Source organism: Sciurus vulgaris, assembly GCF_902686455.1.
Source record: "Sciurus vulgaris genome assembly, chromosome: 9".
NCBI classification, from domain to species: domain Eukaryota; kingdom Metazoa; phylum Chordata; class Mammalia; order Rodentia; family Sciuridae; genus Sciurus; species Sciurus vulgaris.
This window is the reverse complement of record NC_136469.1, coordinates 139,720,962-139,744,649: the sequence shown is the minus strand read 5'-3', so window position 1 is coordinate 139,744,649 and position 23,688 is coordinate 139,720,962. Positions and strand designations below refer to the sequence as shown.

Sequence of the window (23,688 nt, the reverse complement as noted above, 5' to 3'; positions counted from 1 at the left end):
CAGTGTAAAATACTCTCAATATCTTCCTGTTCAACACTTAATAGGGTTTTTGGTTAAAATAGAAAGATTTAACATTAAACCTCAAACATGTCAGGGTGAAATACATGCCAGGTTTTTTTTTTTTTTTTTTTTTTATATCAATCAATTGTATGTGATTGAAATATTTTTAAAACAACTTAAATGTATTGGGTCAAATCAGTCATTTAAGTTCACCTGTTGTTTTTGGCGTGATGACAGGTGGCACAGATCGGCTTGCACGGTTTCTATGGGTTGGGACTGCTCCACACCAAGTCTACCTGCCTTGGCATGGAGCCTCAGGCCAGTTGGGAGGGCTGGTGCTGAAACCCAGGGCAAGTGGGGCTGTGACAGTCAAGGACCATGCACACAGCAACCGGAGGGCCTCGCCGACGTGAGGGGCACCGCAGAACTCCTGCCCACACATTGCCTTCCATGTCTCTTCACCCATCCCCAAGTAAAGCTGGTGAGTTGGGAGCTACTGGTGAATCCTCTGGAGATGAAGTTTCCTTAGCAATGTCGTGTGGGTCAGTAACTGCCACTTCTTAGCTGTCTGGCCTCTAAGCCCTTTTTGCCCATTCTCTATCCTGTTGACCACACCGAGCCAGCCTGGTAGTCCAGGCCTGAAACAGATCCCTCTTCAGGCTGCCATGCCTCATGGGATCTCTACTCTCCCCCAGAACCCTTGTCAAAGCGACAGCATCATAGAAGAGTCGGACAGGACCCCGGGATGACGACTCATTTTAACTTGGAGGAAACATGATTGGACCAGATGGTGGAAGGGAAATGACCCTCCTTCCTCAGTCTCTGTCAACATTTCCAAGTCTCACTCTCTTCCTGTCCCTTGACTGGGACCTGGGAGTCAGATGGGGACTTTAAGAGCACTCTTCAAATATCCTACTCTCCCTTCCTCCCAAATATGTGTGGAATCAGGTACAGGGGTCAGCTACGTTTGGACAAGTGACTCAACCCTGCAAACACTCCCAGGGTTAGTGGGCTCAGGCTGCTTGGGACCTTCCACCGGATGCCCACCGACTGGAGAGGTCAGACATGCGAGAGGGTGAAGTGTGCAGATACCTTCTCTGCCAAGCCACTGGGCATGGTAGGAAAACTGCTTCCCGCTCCCACCGCCCCCATGCCAGCATCTCTTGGAAATTAAGACAAAACAAAACAGTCACCTGCTCCATCTCAGGGTACGCAGGAATAATCAGCAGTGCCTGACGCAAACACTCGGGTGGAATCCAAAGCCCTCGGGCTCTACAGACGCATGCCCTCACCTCGCATAATCCAGACAGGCGGCACAGGTGGTGCAAAGGCCCCTTGCTTAACATGTGAAATCAAGGGCGGAGAAAATGTTACAGTTGCTTTATTTAACAAAACTTCCTCTGACTTCTCTACCTATATACAAATGTGTTTCAGCAGACACACAAACTGTTAACACAGGAGTTATAATAATGCTTAACTTGTTATACAAAGTTTTGTTTTCTGCTCAAATAGACATTCACGGACTCAAAAGTTATTCCGAAGGCCGAGCAGCATCACATCTTCATTTTCTGGGATGGCTTATAGAAGTCCTAAAGGAGGGATGAGCTTTTGAGGCTTAGTACCTTGTGTTCAGTTCAGCTCAACACAGTGCCTGACCTATAACAGGGGCTCACAGAGTGTTTTTGGACTGGGGATAAACATTTGAATAAAATATAATCTGTTAGAAGCATACTTAGTGGGTTTTTTTTTTTTTTAAACATTTTTACTCTATTTGCCTATAACAAATATAACAAGGTTGCCTATTTCTGGTTCCCAAAAGTAAGAAAACCTACTTAAAAATAAGTTTAAAATAATTTTATTAGTATTATTAACAAAATGTAGTGACTGGAGATCCTTCAAAATCAAGGTATAGGGTACTCAACACTGTTCTGCCCACTCCCTCCGATTTCGTTAGACACGTGTTCATCTCATGACATTTACCTACATGCTCACAAGCTATTTTCCTAAAGCTATTTAGGGAAGACAGCCACTTTTGTTTTCTCTTTTCTATGACTTCCAGGAACACTTTTAACTCCTTAAGTACTGTACTTCCAAATGTCCCCCAAAGTTCTGCTACATATTCTACTCACAAAATTCAACTCCACACAAGTACTGGACTTGTGGCTTGGGTAATACTTGAACAACAGACAGTGCTGCCAAAGGTGAATATTTCACACGGACACTTAACACTGAGCAGATCCATAGCCAGCTCTCAGCCAGGCCGTTCAGGAAGAAGCTACTGGGCGGTGAGGTATCGGAGCAAAAAATTAAAAATCACAGTATTTTCTTCCCTTCTCTCCACAGTTCAGGTTTCTTTTACGCCAGTTGTAACATGGATACGATTTCAGAATGCTCTTACGTGATGGTAGTTCACAGAAGCCACTTACCACGAAGCACCAAATAAAAAATAGGAACTAAATGTCATAATCAAAGGGTTCACAGGGGTGTCTACTCCTGTTTGTTCATATAGATCAGATCCTATCACATAATGTGCTTTCATTCTCTAAAAATGAGATCAAACCATTATAAAAATGTACTTCCAAAATAAATTATTTCTAGAATATAAAAATGTTTTACCTTTTCCCAGCCCACATATCATTATAAAATAGGAAATCAGAAAATTAGCTATTGCAACTTCCATGTGGTAAAAAATATTTATATGTGCACACACATATATAAAAAAAGCAAGTTTTAAATTTCAATAAAAATTAGCCAATTAATCAACTTAATGACCATGTATTGAATCATACCTAAGAAATGTTGATTATAAAGAGAACAAACTTCAGAGGAGTACAATCCCACATATCAAAGACCTTCCCATGTGGAAAAAAAAAAAAAAAAAAAGAATCAGAAGTCTCCCCTGACCACCTGGTGAGGCGGAGATCCCTGGTGTCCTTTTCAGATGTTCTGCCCCAGTTCCACTCTGCACTGTACCCCCGAGGCAGGCCCGTCCCTGAAGGGGGAGGGCAGCGACTCTGCCATCTGTGTCCTGCATGAAGGTCGGCTATCTGCCTGGGCAAGTGAGGACTAAAATCCTGCCTTGGGGGATGTTTACAGTCGTCATCTGCCTGGAAGTCAGGCCTGAGCAGGGGCGGACTGCCCCCAACGTGTGCAAAGGTGCCTGTAGCTCAGGCCCAGTGCAGGCGTCCGTGGGTAGAGGGAGCGAAGCTCTCCCGGGAGAGCATGTTCAATGGCCAACTGCTGCCATGAAGACCAGGGCAGTGCTTGCTATCACCTTGACAGACAGTGGGGGCTTCCCTTCCATTTTGGTGATTTCTGACAGTTTCTACTAAATTTCATGAGGAAAAATTGCCTATTCAGAAAAAATGGTCAAAGTGGGTAGGATCTGACCTCGCAGCAATGTCCCTGACCCCAGTGATCCAGGACAGCAGGCAGCATCCACCATGTCTGAGGACACATTCCCAAGTGAAGACAGCCCCTTCCCGAGGCACCTCCACAGTCACCCTGAGCTGCCTTCCCAGGGTCCACTTCTGCCGTGAGAAGCCTGTCCTGTCACCTTTGAACTGGCCGCTTAATTTATGCTTGTGGGAATTTTAAGGAGATTTTAGATCTTGTCCTTCCATAATATTATTTTTTCCCAAAACAGCATATTCCCTATTTGACTGTCACAAATCGGGATTTTCAAAAGAAAGCAAAAGCTAACACTTGGAAATATTTGCTTTTGTTTCCTGATGCCTGTTGTTGAAATAGCAACTGCAGGTAAACCCTTGGAACTGTTCTTTAAAACAGCCGCACGAGCAAAACTCCACGATACGCACACACCGAAGAGTGCCGCAGAGTGGGGAGGGGTTAAAAAGAATGCCATTTTCCCTTTCTTTCTCCCTGCCCCCCAGTGCTGGGGATGGAACCCAGGGCCTTGTGCATGCTAGGCAAGCGCTCCACCACTGAGCTACACTCCCAGCCCCCAAGTGTCAATTTTTAAAAAAATAAATTTAAGACAACTAATACAGTAGAAAACATAATTCCCATTAGGTACCAAATATTCAGGAGAGGAGTTAAAGCAGAAACAAAGTGGAAAAGCACACCAAAATGTAGATTTAATTCTTCAGTAGCATTTATATAAGGAGCAGGTGTAAATTATTCTAAACTTGCCCCTCCTAAGTGGAATATGAAAGATTGGTGTCTACTCAAAAAAATGAGTACTAAACAAAGAAAGGTCTTGGATCCCACTGAAAAACATTGAGAGTTTCACTTCCTTTCTTCAGAAAAATGCACGTACATCCATTTGTGTGCACAATTTCAGAGGCTTCAAATACCTCCGGGAGTCCAGTCCTACAGTCCCGGGTAAGAATCAGCATTTCCACAGGGGAGCGGAAGAATCAGCAAACCTCATTCCTACCGTCTGCACTTCTCCTATTGAATCTGGGGGAATCATCCCCCAAACAGAAAAACTAAAAGAAAGCCACTCGCTTCAAAGACGAGCTTTTCCTCATTTGCCCTTGGAAGAAAGAACATCCCAGTCTCGGGTCGCCTCTATCAAATGCCGCTGGCCGTGACTCATCCACTCTTCCTGGTCTTCGTACAGCCGCCCGCAAAACCAGCACTTAAATATGCACTGAGAAGAGTCATCGGGCAGGGAGCCCACCACCTGGCAGCTGTTCTTATGAACCTTCTTCAGTTTCATTCTCAACATCATTTGTCTCCTGAGCTGGTTGGCGTCCTCCATGTTTTGGTAGGTCAGCCGCATGTGCTGCCGTCGAATGCCCAGCTGACACCTCGTCCTCTCTGATAAAACCACCTTGAGGACATTGCCCTTGTACTTATTGATCACCTTCATCACATTGGTCACTTCTGGTGAGTCCACATCGGGGTGATTCAGCACGATGACCGGCTGGTTCCGCCGGGGGCATTTAATCAGCTGATCCGGTTTGGCAGCCATCAGTCGGAGCTGTCTGGCAACCTGAAAAACGGAAGGATCCTTGAGGCAGCGGCTGGGATTGGCCTGCAGCTTGCTCTTCTTCTTGGAAGAGTTCACTTGCCTGGTTTTATTCCTACTCATCGGAAGACTCCTGGACAGCAGTCTCCCTTGCCTATGCAAGTCGCCACAGCCGTGATGTCCGGGCACAGGGCCAGTTTTCTTAGGGATGGTGCTACACAGAGCATCCCCTTTTCTTGGTTTAGGCCGAAGGGCTGTCTCGAGACTTGGGGACATGTCTGTTGGCCCACTGTCACTCATCAAAGGCTGCAGGTCAGAGTCTGTCTGTTTCACGGGGCAGAAAGGAGCTGGTTTTGGTAACTGTGCTTCGCTGCAAGGGATGCCGACAGGTGCATCACAGGTAGCCTCTATGATGTGGGCGTCCTCCGAGGAGTTGAGCACCCTCAGCACAGCCCCTTTGGGGATCAGCACTGGAGTGGCAACGCGAGCCTTCCTGGTCCCTCTGCTCTCCGCGTTCCCGTCACTGCCGTTAGCAAACTGTGGGTAGATCTGCTGATGAGGAAGCTCTCCACTGCCGCTAACACCATCCTCATCCTGGGGCTGCTGGAGAGGATGTGTGGAAGGGCCCGGACCAGGCAGAGGCACGTCCGTGACTTGAACGCCCTCGGGTATTGCTTTAGAGGTCCCCTTGGGTGTGGATCGAATCCGGGCGCTGTTTGCAGACAGAGATGAAGGCTTGCCACAGGACTCAATCAGCTGGGCAATCTTCCTGCGTAAGAGTTCAATTGACTTTATTTTGGATGTTGAACTATTCCACTTAATGCCCTCTGGGACATTTTCAGACCCAGAGCTCAGAGAAAATACTGATGAGATGACAGGACCCTCGGAAGTCTCACCGGTCCGTTCGGGATCCTTTAATTCCCCATGTTCGCCTCCAGGCCGAGATCTCACGCCGTCTTCTCTGGTCATGTCTGTGTGTAAATACTCACCCTCCTGTGGAGAGGAGGTCTGGCCTGGATTTGAGGCTGCCTGGTCATCTTCCAGCTTTCCAGTAGAGGAAGCCATTTTGCTCTGACTTCCAGGTTCCAAGTCACCGTGATTGACTGCAGGCAATAAGCCCTTTTCCCCAGAGCAGGAAGTGGCTGTAGGTGACACTGCCAGGTGAAATAGCTGCTGAGAATCACTGTGCACGCTTATTCCATCTTCAGCAAAAGAACTAGCAGCTTTATAAGGAAAGAGGTCTGATGCAGCTCCAGGACCACACAGGACACTGCTTTTCATGACAGAGACTGGAGAGTGACCTTTTAAGGAGGCAAAAGGAAAAGCGGTCCTATGTGGATACAAGTTGTTCTTTGTCTGCATATTCTCGACGACATCAGAATGGAGAAAGGGTTCCCTGTGATTGTGCGCACCAGAGCCAGACGTGAAAAGATCGCAAGACCTTACCCACTTCACATCTTTCAGTTGTTTCTGAACTGAAGACCGAAGATTATCGACACCTACGAGTTTTCCAGTGTTCCCTTCCATTGCTAGTGACTTTATTTTTTCGGCAGAAAGTGTATTTTCCGGCTCCTTTGCTCCCTTCTCTTTGCTCATGTGCTTGGGATCCCCTCCATCGCCCCTGCCAGCTTCCAGGCAACTCTTTTCCTCCAGTGGAAACAGTTTGAGAAGGAGCTGCTGTGTGCCATTGACAACCTTCACGTCCATCAACTGGGCTAAACAGTTTGCAGGGACAACTAGCTCCGCAGGGGCTACGACAGTCAGAGGCACCCCGGGCTGCACGGGTTCCTTGGCAGGAGATAACACTTCCACCTCAACGCTTTTGTTCTCAAACAGGCTGATTTCATTTGGCTCGGATAAGGGCATTTGATTTGGAATACACACAACGTCTTTTTGATACTCCTTGGACTCAGGTAACAACAGAATATTGTGAATCTTGTCTTTATTCGCATGGAGAGAGAACCTCGAAAGCTGATCCGACAGCTTATGTTGAAATGTAGTCCTTGGGTTGGCAGGCTTTAAGAGCTCTATGTTTTGTCGGGAAACACCGGCTCTTTTTGGCTCCAGCTTGGTGGCGGTTTTGAGTGGTCTCTTAGCACCAGCCCTCTCGTGGACTCTCTTCCTGTGCTTGACGATGTAGTCATTTCTAATAGCACCGTAGTCGCAGTACTCACACTGATAAGGGAATATGCCCGTGTGCTTCACCAGGTGCCTCTGGAACTCCCCCTTTGTGTAGGAGATGTAGCTGCAGTGAGAGCAGATGAACCTGATCTCCTCGTGCTGAAGTGTGTGCTTCTTGTACTGCAGGGGGTCCTTAGTGGAAAACCGGCATTTATCACAGTAGTATTTACCCGGTTTAAAGTTCCTCACCTTGAATTTGTTATTGACAGGACTTGAGATGGCTTCAGTTTTGTTCCCGACGTGAGTTGCGCTGGGATTACTGTTTACGAAGTGAAAATGGGGAGGAGCTGTGTGAAGGCTGCAGGGGAGGCAGACGTATTTGTCTTGGGCATGGCTTTGCCCAGGACCCTTCTTCAAATCCTGAAGAGGGACTTTGTGAACACTTTTGCACTTTGCACATGTAGCAATAGTCATCACAGCAGCCTCTGCCTCTGAGCCTTGGTACAAAAGGGCCTGTGCTTCCTGTCTGTCAGGCCGAGTTGCCCTGTTAGAACTCGGGAGTTTGGGTGACAAAGTCAAGGAGTCATGTGTGCCATTCATTGGGGTAGCATACGAAGGCTCTCCAATATCCTTCATCTTCTTTATCTGCATTTCTAGAAAGAGCTGACTGACATTGAGAGAGTTCACATGATAAACTCCTTTGGAGGCACGCTTCAGCACACTGACTGGTGGAGGGCTTGCCCTTTACGGCCTTTTTGGGTAGACTGCCACTGTAGGTGCATGATCCAAAATACGACTGCTGCAAGTCTCTGATATTCCCGGTAACACTACAGGAAAGCAAAAACCACAAAACATGATTAAGGTAAGAATTCAGGGTTTGGCTAAGCCATTATCAAACTTACTCTGCATTTTAATGGCCTTGGAAAATCTCAACATGCCATCTTACACCTGTGTGTTAAAGTAACACTCAACACGACGGAGCTGGCAGCCTAGCTGATATTGAACACATTTTCAAACTTGGTCCCCTAAAAATCATCACTTCAGACCATGAATGCTGGTGCACCAACAGGAAGGACTTCAGAGAGGCCGTTCAGAATAGCCTCTGATCAGTGAAAGCTATTTTTAAGTGACAGAGAGCACATCTAAGGAGTTTTCAGGTTTAATTTCTTATTAGCCTCACAGAAACCTCCTCTGGGACCTTGTCAGTCAGTTTTTGAATACAGGTGGAGCCGGGGCTCTTCTCAGTCCTCCTCAGCTTGGACGCCAGCTCTTGCTCACACACCCAACTCACTTTCAGCCAGTGATACCGACAATATTGTGAGGGCAAAAATAATCACCTCTTCAACATCTTACTGAGCCTCTACCGAGTGCCAGGCATTACTCCGAGTGCTGCGGGGCAGTGGACCAAGGCAACTCGGTCCCCACGCTCACAGTGCATGCCAACAGGGCAAACGAATCCTGTACTCAGCTGTCAGGCGGTGTGGGGAGAACAGGAAAGGAAATACGGTCAACCATGCCAGGAGGATGGGGAGCGCGTTTGGATGAGTGTGGAGCTGGGGTGCGGAGTGAGGACGGCCAGGGAAGACCTCACACGGGGTGAGTGACACGTGAGCACAGAGCTAGGGGACCAGGGTGTGAGCCCCATATGTGTCCCAGAAAAGTCTCTGCAGAAAAGACAAAGGTCTCTGGGAGGTGGGCCTGGTGCACTTGGGGAATGAGCAAGCAGCGGGGCAGCTGCCGACGTGGTCACAGGGAACAGGGAGACTGGTCAAGGAAGCTGCATAACGGATTTCACAGGAAAAGGGCTCTTCCTCTGCCTGAGATGGAGGACACTTGAGGCCTGGAGCAGCAGCATGACACATGATTTTCCCTCCAACAGTCTCTAGCTGCCATAAGGCCATGAGTGTATGGAAGACAAGAGGATGGCAGCAGGGAGACCCTGGACAACTCAGCCTGGGACCGATGTTTCCCAGAACAACAGGATACTCAGATGCTACGTGTTCCTCGGGGACTAGTTTTCAAGTCATCTTTAATGGCACTTCTTCTTTTTCAAAGTATATAGAACCAGTAGCTAGATAATAACCATTCTTGCTAAAAGCCTTTCTTTTATGATCTTAGAATCCACTTAAATCTGGAATTCAATTTTTCAACTGGTAATTAGAATCAAGAACACTGATCCAACCTCACCCACGGAGCTGCCGTGAGGATCAAGACACTGAAGTCCTTCTCCAGGGGACCTCTTCCACGCTGGGCCACAACATGAGGGTCAGAAGCACAGGGCCATCAGGCCAAGGGCTACGCAAAGGAAGTGGGAAAGGGCGCTCTGTAGGGTGAGCAGAAGCAATTGCTGCACATTCAGATCTGGCATGAACTTGCCCTGCAAAAACACCAGGAGAACTTATCATGTATGATAACAAGCTGCACTTTCCCTGCAGTGTTCTCTCCCTATTCTGCTTCTGTGAAAGGCAGTTACTTTCTTTCAAAAGCATTTTCTAGTGTGTGGTCAAGCCTCGATGGCATCTAGAGACTCCAGCCCAGTCCAGCCTTGTGTGCACACGGTGCACAGGCAGGTAGTGGACAGCGGCCTGGGGCTGCAAGGTGCTGTCCCTCTTCTCCAAGTTCCAACACATACCTACAGAAGGCACCGTGGCATTGGAGAGAACGCAGGAATGCCCTGAGCTGGCCAAGATGACACGGGCAGGGAAAAAGCCCTGCAGACCTCAGGGAGACCTTCTGGAGGCATCACTAGAGAAGATGAGTGCACTTTCTTTTCCAGATCTGTCAACTAGGTTCAGTGAAGGGAGTAGGAGGGACACACTGAGCTGCTACTGATCAAGTGGCCTCAAGCAAACTACCCATCTGTAGCTGCTCGTTCTTCTACACAACACGAGGCTGGGCCACGTGATTTCTAAGACCAGCCAAGGTTGCTGTTCCTTGAAATCCGATTTGACACTGAGAGAACCCTATATCTATACGCTCCTGCCAGTGTTCCTATCCAGCTACACCAGGGACCATGGCTGCACTCAGAACCCGAGGCTCAGGTCAGGTGACACTCTCCGGGTCTGCATCCCTTGGCTAGGGAATCCCAGGCTCTGGGGAGAGGGCAGGGGAAGAGACCTGGGGTGTGGACAGCCGTCTCAGGAAACGCTGATGCAGAGTCGACATCTGAAATCACCAGCTAAAGCTTCCAGCAACTTTACCTTAAAAACCTCCACCCACTGACCCTGCAGCTGAGGCTGCGGACACCAAGCTCCTCCTTCCTTGGACAGTGAATTTACTTTTCACCTAGTTCTCACTGTCAACAATTTACCCTTCAATGAAACAGGAACTGTCTTCCCTGTAACTATCTTCCACCTTGACTCTGAAGCTGCAAGGAACAAGTTAATCACTCTTAATAGACCAGCTAATAATCTGCACCTCGCTTATTTTGTGGTCCTTCTCAGTTCTGTACCAAAAGCTTGCATACCAATCAATATGTAGATCTCTGCTGTTCCCTACCAGCCTCCTAATTCAAAGACTAACTTACTTAGCCCAACACAACGTGCTTACCCAATGTTTCAACATATAATTCTAAGTAATTCTCGAAAGTCACGTGGCAACATTCCTTCCTTTGAAGAATTGTTCAACCCAAGATTACATTTGCACCTTTTCAGCTTCTTTCTCAGCCTCTAAGATTTTTAAAAACCAAGGAAGGCTGTTTTGCCATTTTCTTTCCAAGCCCTTTAAAAAACTTGGAGGGTGTCATTCTTCCTGAAACAGAACAAACTGGACTGCAAGATCATGACCATTGGCAAGCAGTGGAGAGATTCTGGAAGTCCACAGACATCAGGTTAATTCTCATGCCTGAGGAACACACAGCTTTTTAGAGGTGCCTCTGTAAAATATCTAACCAGCTGTGCGTGCCTTAACTTATGGCAGGGCTACATCTCAATAAACCCACTGTAAGTCGAAAACACTGTAAGTAGAAAATGCATTTAGTCCACCTAACCTACTGCATATCAGAGCTTGGCCTACCCTGCCTTCAGTGTGTTCAGAAGCCTTACCTAGGCTACAGTTGGCAAACCATTCAGCACAAAGACTATCTGACAATCAAGCATTGAGCACCTCAGGTAATTTATTGCCTCCAGTGGCTGTGGAGTGTGGTATAGGTTATTTACACTCCTGGCTGCATGGACGGCTGGGAGCTCACTGCTTCTGCCCAGCATCGGGAGTGTTGAACTGCACATTACTTACTAGCCTGGGGAGAGACCAAAATTCAAAATTAGAAGGACAGTTTCTACTGATGAATGCTGCTTTTGTAACAAAATCGTGAGCAGACCCATCATAAATCAAGCACCGTCTACATTCTGAACTGAGAATCCACAGGGGCAAGAGCTAATATAAAGCACAAGTCTGACCAGCAGTTTCATGGGGGAAGCAGGACACCTGGCCACGAGTGCACCGTGTTACCAGCTTGACAGTATCTTTCTTGACTTCTGAGCTATTCTCAAAATAAATGAGCATTGCTACGTTGCCATTTCCCTTGTTCTTGGTGGAAAAGATGGGAGGTTCGTTCAATACAAAGTTCTTGCTTGGCTAGTTGCAGCAGGGTGTGGAGGATGGAGGGCTCAGAGGTAACACTTCAAGACAAAAGTAGACTGAACAGAACAGCCTGGAATCATAAAGCCACTGAGATGTTGGGATTTGCATGTGAATACTCCTGAGAGCTCCCAAGTCCCTGTTCTTTGCATACAAAGTCCTCCATCTAAATGCAATCACCTGAGAGGCTGAGTCCTCTGGGCAAGTAATTGCTCAGTGGGCTGATAACCAAGGATTATGTAAGCATGGTAGACAAAGCCTTGTGCATGGGTGCACTTGAAGCTGACGGCACTCAAGAAATCACTACACTAAATTGGCATTGGAGTTCACTAATCTTCCTTACTCACCACACCTTACAGAAGCCCCTGCATTTGACCTCCTGGGACTAAAAACATATATATACATTTTTTTTTTTTTTCCTTTCAGATAATTTAGGAGTGCTCTCAAAAACACAGAAATAGTATTATTGTCATTATGGCACAGTAAAATGTCCCCAACATTCAGATGCCTGTTTGGCTTAGCTATTTAGCAGCAGAAGTGAGCTTTTTTTAATACAGATATCTACAGCAAAAGCCCAGGTGACTTCCATGCAGGAACAGAAGCAGTCCTCTGTGTGAGAAGCCTGCTTTCTTCACTGTCTGGCCTTCCTTGAAGGCAAGGCCTGGGAAGAGGCCTAACTGCATTCATTCTGTGTGTGTGTGTGTGTGTGTGTGTGTGTGTGTGTGTGTGTGTGTGTGTTGGGGGGGTTGGGGGTTCTCTTCGTTTTTGAGTTTACTTGTCCTGATTTCTAAAATGCTTATTATGGGACAAAAGGGAAAAATCACTGAGTTTGGAAGAAATTGGTTAAGTGACTCTAGGATCATAAAACATGCAAGATTGTATAAGTTCTTACTAAAAATGAAGCATCTTGACTTCTAAATACTGGAAATGACTCATGCTCAACAGAATTTTAGCAGAGGAATAAGTGGTAAAATCATGTTTAAAGCTATAGGTTCTGGAAAGAGACTACAGGGTTTAAAATCATAGCCTGGGACTTCCTAGGTGTGACCTGGGCAAACTGATTCCTCACCAGAATAGACATCGATGGGACCCTCACCCCCAGGGCTGTCGGAGGACTGAGGGTGAGGACGTGAGGGAAGGTGCCTGGATAAGTTAGGGGCACACTGTAAGTTGTGAAATCTAACACTTTCCATTGTTTTAATGAAGACATTATGCCAATTACATAGAAGGGCTCAATTACAGGCTTCTTAGCTGCTTGACAATTGCTCTTTCAAGAATATATGAATTTCAATTTATAATTTTAGTCACAATTGTTTGGTTGTACAGACTAAAAGAGTTTTACCTCTGGGGCAAGTCCACCTGTATGCTTCAGTGACCAAAGGCTGCCAGCTGTGTACAATCTCCACAGAAGTCACCCTCACTGCGCTCTGGGTGTGAGCTAGTTACTGACCTGCCTTCCCCAGGCTGCCCCCTGACATGCAGCCACTGCGCAGCCCTGTAGCAGGAAGGTGCCTCTGAGCTGGATGTTAGTGTGAAACAGAAGCAGAGCGGCAGGCCTAATACAGCACCTACATTTTCATGCATGAAGGAAGCCCAACAGACTTGAGCTAGTAGGCTGGCTGCTGGTGTCCTCTGTAGATGAAGAAGCAACGGAGGCAACTCTTTCTGGGCATTCTGACTTAAAGTTCTGGTCTCACTGTGGCTTCCACCACATCCCTTACGGGGGCCGGGGTGCAGCTGATGTGCCCACGAAGAGCGTAGCAATGGGGCTGGAAGGTCTGGGGTTCGAACTCTGATCTTGTATTTGCTGGGTTCCTAGACAAGTAATTCCTCTCTGTTCATTGCAAGGAAACAGGCTTTACCACCCTCAAACTTAAAAAGGGCGATGAGGAGAAGCATAGTGGGTAAGGTATGCGAAGGTCACAGGCCAATGGCATAGCCGCTCGAAAGCTAGATCTGTGTTCCTTTTGTCTCTGGCCACAAAAAGATTCATCTTACTAGCTTTTCCCAGTGACATAAATTTTAACACAATTTTACCCTAAGTGCCCAGAAGCACGGAGAAGAGTGATACCTGATCAGGGAATAAAAGAAAGAAATCCGATGTCTGGCATATACGCCGGATACACTTTCTTAGCAGGATATTTAGGAAGAAACTGTCGCCTCAGCAAGAGCTTTTTCTGATCGTTACAACAACTCAGGATTGAACTGAATGGGTAAATAGCTAAACAGGGAAAAAATCAATTAAGCATTGCAATCTTTATGTCAAAATGCCTCACACTTAGAAATGACTGAACTGCAAACTGGGTGCCACCCTGATGGCCAAAAAATACTGCCAGACGTTGCCAACAAACAGGGAAGAAGGCTGCAGGAGATGAATGCAGCTCAGGGTAACCCTGGAAAGAGATGTCCAGAACAAAGTCCAAAACCTAGTTCTTCTATACTAGCTGTGATTTCAGACTCGTTAAGTATTCTCACTTGTAAATTGGAAAGAACAATGCCTAACTGGCATGGCTGCTGCCAGGTACATGCAGATAGCTGTATGCTGGGCAGAGAGGTTTTGATACAAATTAAGTCAACCTAGTTTGTTAAGGCTCTGTCAACTGTATGAGAGTGCTGTAAGGTCCAGAGAAGCAGAGATTAGCAAGTTTAACAAATGAGTCTGATGGAACAAAGGTCCACACAACACAGGCTAGGATCGCCTTGCCCATCCTGTGTACAGAGTTCTTTGGGGATGACTTGACACAGCTATATGCACATCAACTGAATATTAGGAAACAAAGTGATTTTAAGGTGTTCTCTCCCCTCAACAGTTTAAGAGAAAAAACTTTTCATAAGAGAGTGACAAAAGCTTATTGTTTTGTATATGAAAAAACGATGTTAAGGAGCAAATGAAGTATAAACAGAAGATAAGGAAAAGGAGTACTATAAGCAATATCATAAGATTATACATTACAGAACATTCCAAGTGATTTCGGTGCCTTAATGATGCTGAAAATGTACACAGACTTTCATTATTACCTTTTTTCTTCTTTTTGCCTTTGAAAAAAAAAAAAAAAAAAAAAACCAAATTTTGTAGAAGAAATTTTGAGTTAGGAGTTTAATTAAAAGTATAACCAAACAGAGAAGAAATATCCTCCTACATCAGTGGTTCTTGCCTTGGCTGTGTTAAGGTGACTCGTTAGGACATGCCCAGGACATTTAAAGGAGGTCCCTGGAACAGTGGGCTACCTACTGCACACTGGAGTTACCTGGGGACTTTAACAATGATGCCTGGGCCCTAATCCCCAAAGACTCCAATTTAATTGGAAGGGACTGGGAAGAGGGGGCAGTCCAGACAGTAAGGGCTGTCAAAGCTTCCCAGGTGATTCCAACATGCAGCCAAGGTTGAGAACCACCTGGCACTCTCCAGGAAGGTCCACAGAGAAGTGCGCAGAATGACCACATCCTGGATAGTACTTTATACTAGAGGAGAGGCTGGGTCACTGTCTTGGGGTTATAATGAAGTGACTAGGCAGGAAGTCTCAAGGTTCTACCCCTGCCTAGCCATATGACCTTGGCATGTCATTGATGTTAAGGTGGGCAATGCCAGGATCTACTTTGTAGGTTCTCAGAAACTCGAATGTTCCAGGCAGTGCCTGGCATGATGTAAGAACAATGGGCACAGATCAGATTGTCTGATCCCTATCCACCATGGGCTGCTGTCCTTAAGGAGAGACAGAAGATGGGAAAAGAAGATGCATGGTTTCAGTGAGGATCCCTACTTCAGGGATCTGAACAGGTGCACTCAGTGGCTGGCTGCTTGTCAATCCTGAAGCACCATGGCTCAAGTCAGGTAGAAGAGGTGCCTGCAGAAGCAGGTTCATATGTTACCTGGGTACTCTTCACAGCAAGCCTTCAAGTACCTGCTTCTTCCAAGAGCAAAAGTCCGCAGAAGGTATGTGGCTTTGCTCAGGTCAGAGTTGGAGATCAGCTGCTGCCAACGGATGTCAAATCTAAACTGCTTTCTATTACCCTGCTGTGCGAAGCTGTAGACCAAAGTCACAGGATCTCCTGCCTCTCGAGCACTGTTCTTACTTCCTGCTTCCAACTGCAGACACAAGTCAAAATGTTGCAAGCCTCATGGGCTCTTCCTTCCCTTTCAGGCCTCCTTCTCTTCTCAAGCACGGAGATGCTACGGGTGTTGAAGCTTCCTGCCCCGGAGTAGGCTTCTATGCTCAGGCTCAGAACCCTGGGCTCCACAGCAGCCTGCAACAGAAGCCAAACACTTGGATTTAAGTCCTGGAGCTGCAAATGTTTGGTTTCCTGGGCACATTTTTCCTAGAAAATAAGAGGAAAGAGCCCCAGAAGGTGCCTCTCAGACACTGCTGTGTGTGGCAGTCACTCAGGGAGCTTAAACAGAGGAGTCCCAAGATTCATGTGACCTCATGAATCAGATGGCTCTTTTCCTGGGGTGGGGTCCAGGCATGTGGTTTAAAATTCTTCCCAGGTGATTCTTAAGCCACCCCACTCCCTCCCCATGATGGAAGGGCCTGGATGATCTCGAGCTGCTTTTACCTCAAGGATGAACCCTGGGAATGGCAGTGGGCTGGGTTTGCATATATGAACCAAAACTGCAGTGGATGACGGGCAGTGTGAGAAGGATGTAGACCGGGAAAATCCTCACTGGGGAGGGCGTTTATCATAACCAACATCAGTGGGTTGGCACTCAATACACCAGGATGAAAGAACGAGGGAATGAATGAAAGCGATGCGCCTTCCTAGTGACCATCATAAAATCGTTCTTTGTTCTTCCTCTTGCACAAACACTAGCCCAGATCCTCTTACTTAAAGGCAAATAGAAAGGAGAGACAGAAGTGTGATTTTATTTCTTTTAATGGTTGTTCCTGGGTTTTAAAAATCTACATTAGCTTAGGGTAATATATCAGGGAGGAGTCCCAATAAAAAGAATGCTCTCTTTTGTTCATTTCCAATCACACTTGTAATGAATGTTACAGCATAACAAAACTGGATACAGGCAAAGCGTTATTTTTCAAGGTTACTATATTAGATCCAAAACAGAAACTAAGCAAAAAATTCATCCTTGGCTAAGATATCACACAATTAAAAAATCTGACTGCTCTATTTGTCTTCTACTTAAAGAAACCATATAACATTGGTTTCTAAACCATATTTTCTGGCTTGTTAATACCCTTGGTCCGTATCTCTCATGGTGTGCAATCATGGGCTGGGTTGAACTATGCACATGTGACTCAGAGGAACAGGGAGACATATTCCCATGCTCCCTCACTGCTCTTCTATAGTCAAGTACAGCAGGTTTCTGGAGGCCAGATTTTCTTCCAAGGTGATTTCAATTCTAAACTTGCATGATAATGTTCTAGGGACTCCAACACAACATTAGTTTAGCTGGCTAGGCTTCTATTTTTAAACAGAACAAGGTGCTGAGGTATTTCACTTTTTATTTTCTAATGTTTCCTTGACAAAGTATTCATTATCCTAGTTTTAAAAATCAGGGGCATTTTAGGGGGATATTTTAAACACCAGCATACATGCAGGGGTTCAATGTCTTCTTCTAAGACTTTCCTTTCTTGGTTACCAAATGTTCATTATTTTGTATCCTTCTCTTGGCCGTAGTAGTAAACTGCCCCCAAGCCCTAAGACAACAAGAAAAAAAGAAAAAAAAAAAAAAAAAAAAAAAAAAGAGGGGGGCGGGTTGGGATGGGGAGGTCCCACAAAGAGTGACACCAGCTTTGGGGTCAATTCAAAGCTTCGTCCGGCCTCCTCCCCTCCACTCCGCTCCCCCACCTCATGCATGGGTCCTGCAAGGACAAGCCTTCCCGGCGGGACACCCTCTCCGACACTCCAAGGAAAGACAATGCGGTCTGGTTCTCAAGTTTATTGTTGGCACGCTCGCACCGACGGCACCCTTATCCGAGGCCAGTCCACGTCGCACAGCGTGGCGCGAGGCAGGGAGGCGCGGGGACAGAGAGACTCCCTGGTCCTGCACCAGGAGCCGTCCGGGCCCCCTCGAGGGGTCGCCGGGGTGTCTTCCAGCTCCTGAAGCCCACAGAACGTCAACGCCGGCCTCCGAGGCCCGCAGGAGGCTTTAAAAATGGCCTCTTGCACACTTCCTGCTCGGCGACCGGTAGGGATCCTCGCAGGCTGCATCATTTAAAACGCTGGGGGCGGGGACCGGCGGCCCGGCGGCCACACCGCCGCCAGCCCGGCTCCCCGCGCCGGTCCCCACCCGCCAGCCCGCCGGCAGCCGCACAAAGGCGGGCGGAGGGCCAGGGAGGGGGCGCGACCCCCGGCGCGCCCGGACCCGGGTCCCCGCCGCCGTCCCCGCCCGGGCCGCGGCCTGTCACTCGCTGGCGGGAGCCCTGGCGGCGGCCCCTGAGCCTGGCCCCCGCGGGGCGCCTGCGGGGCGGGGTGCGAGGGCGTGGGGCCACGATGCAGGCCGGGCTCCGGACTCCCTCACCAGGGCGCGGGCCTCCACCCGCAGGCGCCCGCCGGGTGCCCGTCAGGCCCCCGCCCCGCGCTGCTCGGAGTCGGGGTCCGCGCCTGCCCCGCGTACCTGGCCGGGGCCCTTGCCCTCCCGCTCAGCCACTCACCCGGCGGCCAGTCCAGGGTCCCGGTCCTTACCCAGGGGCGTCTACACCGCCGGCGACCGGCGCCGCTGCCGCGCCCGCTGTAGGTTCCTACCCGGGGGGCGGAGCCGGGGCAGCGCGCGTGCGCAGTGCGGTGGCTGCGGTGGCGAGGCCAGCACCAGAGGTCCCTAAGTCTGCGCCGCCCCCTGGCTCTGAGATGCCCAGGGCCTGAGCTCTCCACCCCGCCTCGGTGGCTTCTGGGCCCTGCTTTGGACTTAGGCTGGACCCGGTGCATCCGGAGCGCTCAATGTCTACACTGAGGGCGCACATCAGCAGCCTCCTCTGCGAAAGGAGGACTCATTTCACATCCTCTGGTAGCCCAGCTCACAGACGTTGGTGAGCGCCTGCGGGTCCTGGGTCCCGGGGAGATGGAGCTGGGCGCCTGCCCTCATGGAGCGTTTCGTCCTGCAGCAGGTGAGCACAAGTGAGCACAGGAGCGCAGGTCCGCAGCCCCCCAGCTTCTTCCTCCTTGCAGAGCTGCCGCGAAGGTGGGGTGGCCCTGAAGTCCTGGATTCGAATCCCACACCTGTATATCCCAGCTGTTGGACCTTTGACCTGGAGGTCCCATCTCCTGAGTCTCGTGTTTTCCTTTCTGTAGGCTATTGCGGGGGTCGGACGACGATCGTGGGAGAGACTGCAGATGGTGTGAGCTCATCAGTGACAACATTTTTTCCGTCTCCTAGACTCCAGTACCGTTTTCAGAGAACCAGCTACTCCTCACATAGGCGTGCACCTAAAGAAAGACGCACTTCTTCTGAGAAAAGAAAGACGGGGCAGCCTAATGATGAAGGCTCCCCTCCAAATAAAACTGCTCCCCAGCAAGGGAATATTGTGGTGGGAGGTGGGCATCCTCACTGGGAAGTGCAGGTTCTCCAGGAATAACAGCAAAAGTGTGTTTCTGAGCCCTAGAAGGCTGGTGTCCAGCCCCTACCTATTGACTGCTGAGGTCAGAGTGCCTGGACCTGGGCAGTATGCTGCACAGAGGACCTGCAGGGTCGCAATAATTCCCAGAATTCCCAGGACACAGAAGTGGAGTTCAGGAAGAAAGCGCCAGCCTAAGGGCAAGACCTCCTACCCTGAGACGATAGGGAATGTTGATCCCAGAGGTGGTGCTTCCCTGCCCTGAGAGGTCACCTCTTGAACTGTTCTGATAAGGGAGCTGCTAAACTCCTGTGCTCTGTCTCCTAGGCTCAAAGAAGCAAATGGACCTCTTGTTAGACAAATACAGGGAGGTGTAGAGTTCATTCTCCCCCAAGAGGGGGATGGGTTGGGAAGGACATTGAAAATCGGAACTGGCCACTGCCTAAAGAGCTTTGCTGTCAGGAGGAGCCGAATCTGAAAAAGCAGTTAGCTCTATGGATGGCAGAGTCAATCAGAAGGCTTAAGATTAGAGAAAATTTCCTTAAACGTTAGCCCAAATCATCTCTCCTTGTAACTTCCATCAGTATCACAGTTCTGTCCTCTAGTCACATGGAATTGATGAAAGGTCACCTGTGATTTTCCCCAAGTTTCTCTGGAGTCAGAGTTGTTATAAAGTCCAGCTTTGGTGCTTGGCAGCTACATGCCTACTCCCTAACCTGGCTGAACCTCAGTTTCTCATGTGAAATTCAGTCAACAGCAGGACCTTCCTTACAGTAGGGTTGAACAGCAGGACCTACCTCACACCAGGGTTGTCAACAGTTAGTGAGAAAGCAAGCAGGTAAGGACTCATCAAAGACCCTGGAAGATAAGATGTGACTGAAAACTTAACAAATTTTTCGGTAGCCCAAATGCAGGGTGATAAAACGGTTTTCAAAGGGTCTGGAGACTGGATGTTCACAGCGTGGAAATGGGCCAAGCAGGGAAGGAAATCACTCATGCAGAAACCTTTAAGTTTGAAGGGTGGTGCTCCCAAAGTCTTTTGATGAAAGGACAGTGCAACCGTAAATATGAACCTCCACACACTTGCACCTTCCGTGAAGGGTTGTCCTTCACGTCTCCCTCCCATTCTCTAGTATAGTTTTCTTAGTTCTTTTTCCAGTGTTCTCTGGATCGCTTCTGATATGGATTGAATGATATTCCCTAGAAAGATATGTTAAAGTCCTGGTACCCATGAATGTGACCTTTGCGGGGGGGGGGGGGGGAGAAAAACTATATTTGCAAATGTAATCAATTTAAGAGGCCATTAGGGTGGAGTCCTTACCCAGTCTAAGCAGGGTCTTTAGAAGAAGAGGAGAGACAGAGGAGAAAGGACAGAACTGAAGACAGAGGTGGACTCTGGAGTCGTACAGCCACAAAGTGAAAAATAACAGAAGTGATTAGACGCTAGGAAAGACCAGGATGGATTCTCTCATGAGTTTTGGAGGGAGTATGACCATGTTGACACTCGATTTGAGATTTCTGGCCTTGGAAATGTGGGACAATAGATATTTGTTAGTTATGACAGGACTAAGAAACTAAGCCTTAGGCAGTTACAACTGCCTAAGATGTAGGAGAAAAGAGAGAAGATGTGAATGCAGCCAGGCACGTAGTAGGACTGGGAGCTGCCGTTCATTTTCTTGTGCATCTAACACTCACTGCTTTGGAGCACCTATGCAGTCAGGTGCAGGCTGGAGATTGAGGGTAGGGTAGGGAACCAGGTGCTGCTTGTCCTCAGGGAGCATTTGTGTTGTTGGGTGTAGATCACAAACCTGTGAAGGGATGTGTGATTAATATTCAGGAGTGCTAGATGCCAGGAAGAAACTAAAACTGGGTAGTGAGATGTGGAAGGGGGAGAAACATAGTGGAAAGTTCCCTGAAGGGGCTTTGGAGATGAGATCCACAACATACAGATGGAGCTTTCTACAAGGGGGTTGGGCAAGTCCAAAGGCCATAGACAGGCAGAATTTGGGCATGCTGGCAGAGAGAAGGAAAGGTAGTGTGGATTTAGGTCATCCTAGGCACTTAAGCACTGTGTGATCTTTAGGAGACGATTGCTGAATTTTGCTAGGAGAAATTTGTGGCTCAGAGGAAGTTCTCCACGAATCTTCTAAAAATCATCCTATCTTGCTCTGCACCTCCCTCCACACCACACTTCCCCATTTCCGCCCCCTAGTGGCCTCAAGCACTGCCCAACATTAATTATATTACTTTATTAGAACCCCACTGTCTGTTGGAAAAGGGCCAGGGCTCTTATACCAGGCCAGGATTTTCGCTCCAGCATTGGGAGGTACAGACTGCAAATCTCAGACATTTTATTTATAAACAGAAGACCCAAGAAAGTGACATTTTTTTTTCTTTTAAAAATTTTCAGAAATTTCTAGTAACTTCTTCGAGCCTCAGTTTGCTTATAGGTGAAAGAAGGATAATGGCCCCACTGCCCAGGCTCCCCACACTGGTGTATGACGGCCTGGACACTCAAACTTAGCTCTCCTTGAAGTACTAGGGCGCAGGGAGTGGAGACTGTAGAGTAGAATCTCCTTACTCATCTTGCTGAGTGACCTTTAGCAAGTTACTGCCGTCTCTGAGATGCTTTTCTCAACTAAAACAGAAGTAACCAGAGCAGCCTTTCGGGGAGGTTGCCAGAGCGCGGGCGCATGGACCATTCCCCAAGCCGCACGCTCCCCGGGCTGCGCTGTCCCTTGGAGGGTGAGCCTTTCTGCCAGGAGCGTGGTGGGGCTGGTTCTGAGCTGCAAACTGCTCACCGCTCACCGGGCATGCGCGGCTGGTAGAGCCTCGAATGCAAGAGCGCTGCGGTGCCGCTGGCTGCCGGTGGCGTCGCTGCGGGCCCCGCCTCTGCCGCGTGTGTAGAGCTCTACCGGCTCCGCCCGCCGGGCGTCGGCTCGCGTGGCTCCTGGCACCACCCTCGCCGCCCTAGCCACCCGCGCCTGCGAAAAATGGGAATGTACTGCTTTGCTTTTGTTTGGCTGATGCTGGGGAGCGGAGCACGGGGGCTAGACTCAGGGCACACAAGATGGCCAAGGACTCCGCTGGGCGCTGGGCACCGCCTGGGCGAGCGCCCCGGGTGCTCCCCTGACCTACGTTGACCGAGGGGCTCCCGGCGAGATCACAATCCCCAGGCCTTTCAGTTTCTCAGACACACAAACATGCTTTGCCGCCTCTGGACCGTGAGCGCCACCAAGACGAGAGTCTGTTTTGTTCATCCCGGAAGCCCGGAGGTCTAGCGCAGTGCCTGGTACAGAGAAGGCCCAGCTTCCAGGTCACTCTTGGGCCCTCTGTCAGCATCCCTGCCTAGACCAGGGCTATGCAAAGTGTGGTGGGGACTGCAGTCATTCCCAGACTGATTCAGGAGGGGACAGGTGGAGAAAGTGTGAGCGTTTAGAAACTCAAAGAGGAGAATTCAGCTGGGTGGCAGATTCTGGCTAGGATCTCACAGATGCACGTAGGTCCAAACGTGACTGGCGCTGGGGGAAGACGTGGTCCTTCCCTATAGGTAGCTCTAGGATGCCCTGGGAACTTGTGATCTTCCCTCGCTGCTTCTATCCTCCTCTCACGGGTACTACAGCACCCAGGACAGACCCTCCACAGAGCGAGTGGGATGCCCTTTTCCTGCTTGCCGGTCCTTGCAGGATCTTCCAGTCCTACACGAGGGGGCGGGGCATGGCCCCTCCTAAGTCAGCTCTTGCCCTGTCCACCTGGTCCCCACAAGTTCTCTTGCCAGGCTCTTTCCCCTCTGCACAGCTGATGGATGCCCCCTCTAGGTCCTTGCTAGTATTCCCCTGCCTCCCACCTCTCTCAACTCAAAGTCACCTTCTCAGAGGGCTTTCTGGCCACTCATCTCACGGGGACATCGCTTCTCCTTTTCAGTCTACAAAGAACTGAAATGGTTTACCTGGATCTCTTTCATTCTTCACTATGAAATAAGCTATCCTCTCTCTTGTTCATCCTTACATTCCCAGTGCTTAAGACCCAGGGCCCAGTACTTGACAGCAGTCAAGAGAGTTCAGTCACCATATTATTAATAATAAATAAAAATCCGGTTTGACTCACTAGAGTATGAAAGCACTCTTGGAATCCCTGGCTCAGGAGATGAACACTCAACAATTCATCTACCCTTTCAACTCTAGATTTTCTCCTCTCAGGAAATCATGGGCCAATGGTAGCACCTGCTCCATGAAGTTGCTACAGGATGAGAGGAGTTTGCTTTGGTAGAAGACTTCTATTTCCATTGCTGAGAGCCTAATGTGATTGAGCTATTGCACCTGTCAGGATGGGCTGGGTTACACTGCAGTGGTGAGCACCCCCAAATCTTAGCGGCTTCCAAAAACAAATGTTCATTTTCACTTACACTATAAGGCTACCCAGATTGCCTGAGAACTCAGCTCCTTGGTATCTTTAGTCCAGAAACCAGGCTGACCAAGCTGCCACCAGCAAATATGTCACCAGCTGCCAAGGCAGAGGGAAGGAGAGCTTGGCTTTCAATCAGAAGGC

At 48.7% G+C, this 23,688-nt stretch overlaps 1 protein-coding gene across 7 annotated transcripts; it reads right to left on the bottom strand.

Moving 5' to 3' along the window:
* Positions 1–1,740: 1,740 nt before the first annotated feature.
* ZNF518B (zinc finger protein 518B) lies at positions 1,741–18,345 on the bottom strand. 7 transcript variants are annotated; one of them, XM_079154280.1, is made up of 4 exons: positions 18,275–18,316; positions 16,190–16,339; positions 15,506–15,880; positions 1,741–7,884 (listed from the first exon to the last, which is right to left on the bottom strand). In XM_079154280.1, exon 4 carries the CDS (start codon positions 7,706–7,708, stop codon positions 4,490–4,492), a length of 3,219 nt encoding a protein of 1,072 aa, XP_079010406.1. In that variant the 5' UTR covers positions 7,709–7,884; positions 15,506–15,880; positions 16,190–16,339; positions 18,275–18,316; the 3' UTR covers positions 1,741–4,489. The 7 variants fall into 7 exon arrangements, with proteins under 7 accessions (XP_079010406.1, XP_079010404.1, XP_079010403.1 ...); XM_079154278.1 differs by lacking the exon at positions 16,190–16,339 and having other exon boundaries at positions 15,325–15,880; positions 18,244–18,345; XM_079154277.1 differs by lacking the exon at positions 16,190–16,339 and having other exon boundaries at positions 18,244–18,345.
* Between the last annotated feature and the right edge of the window lie 5,343 nt (positions 18,346–23,688).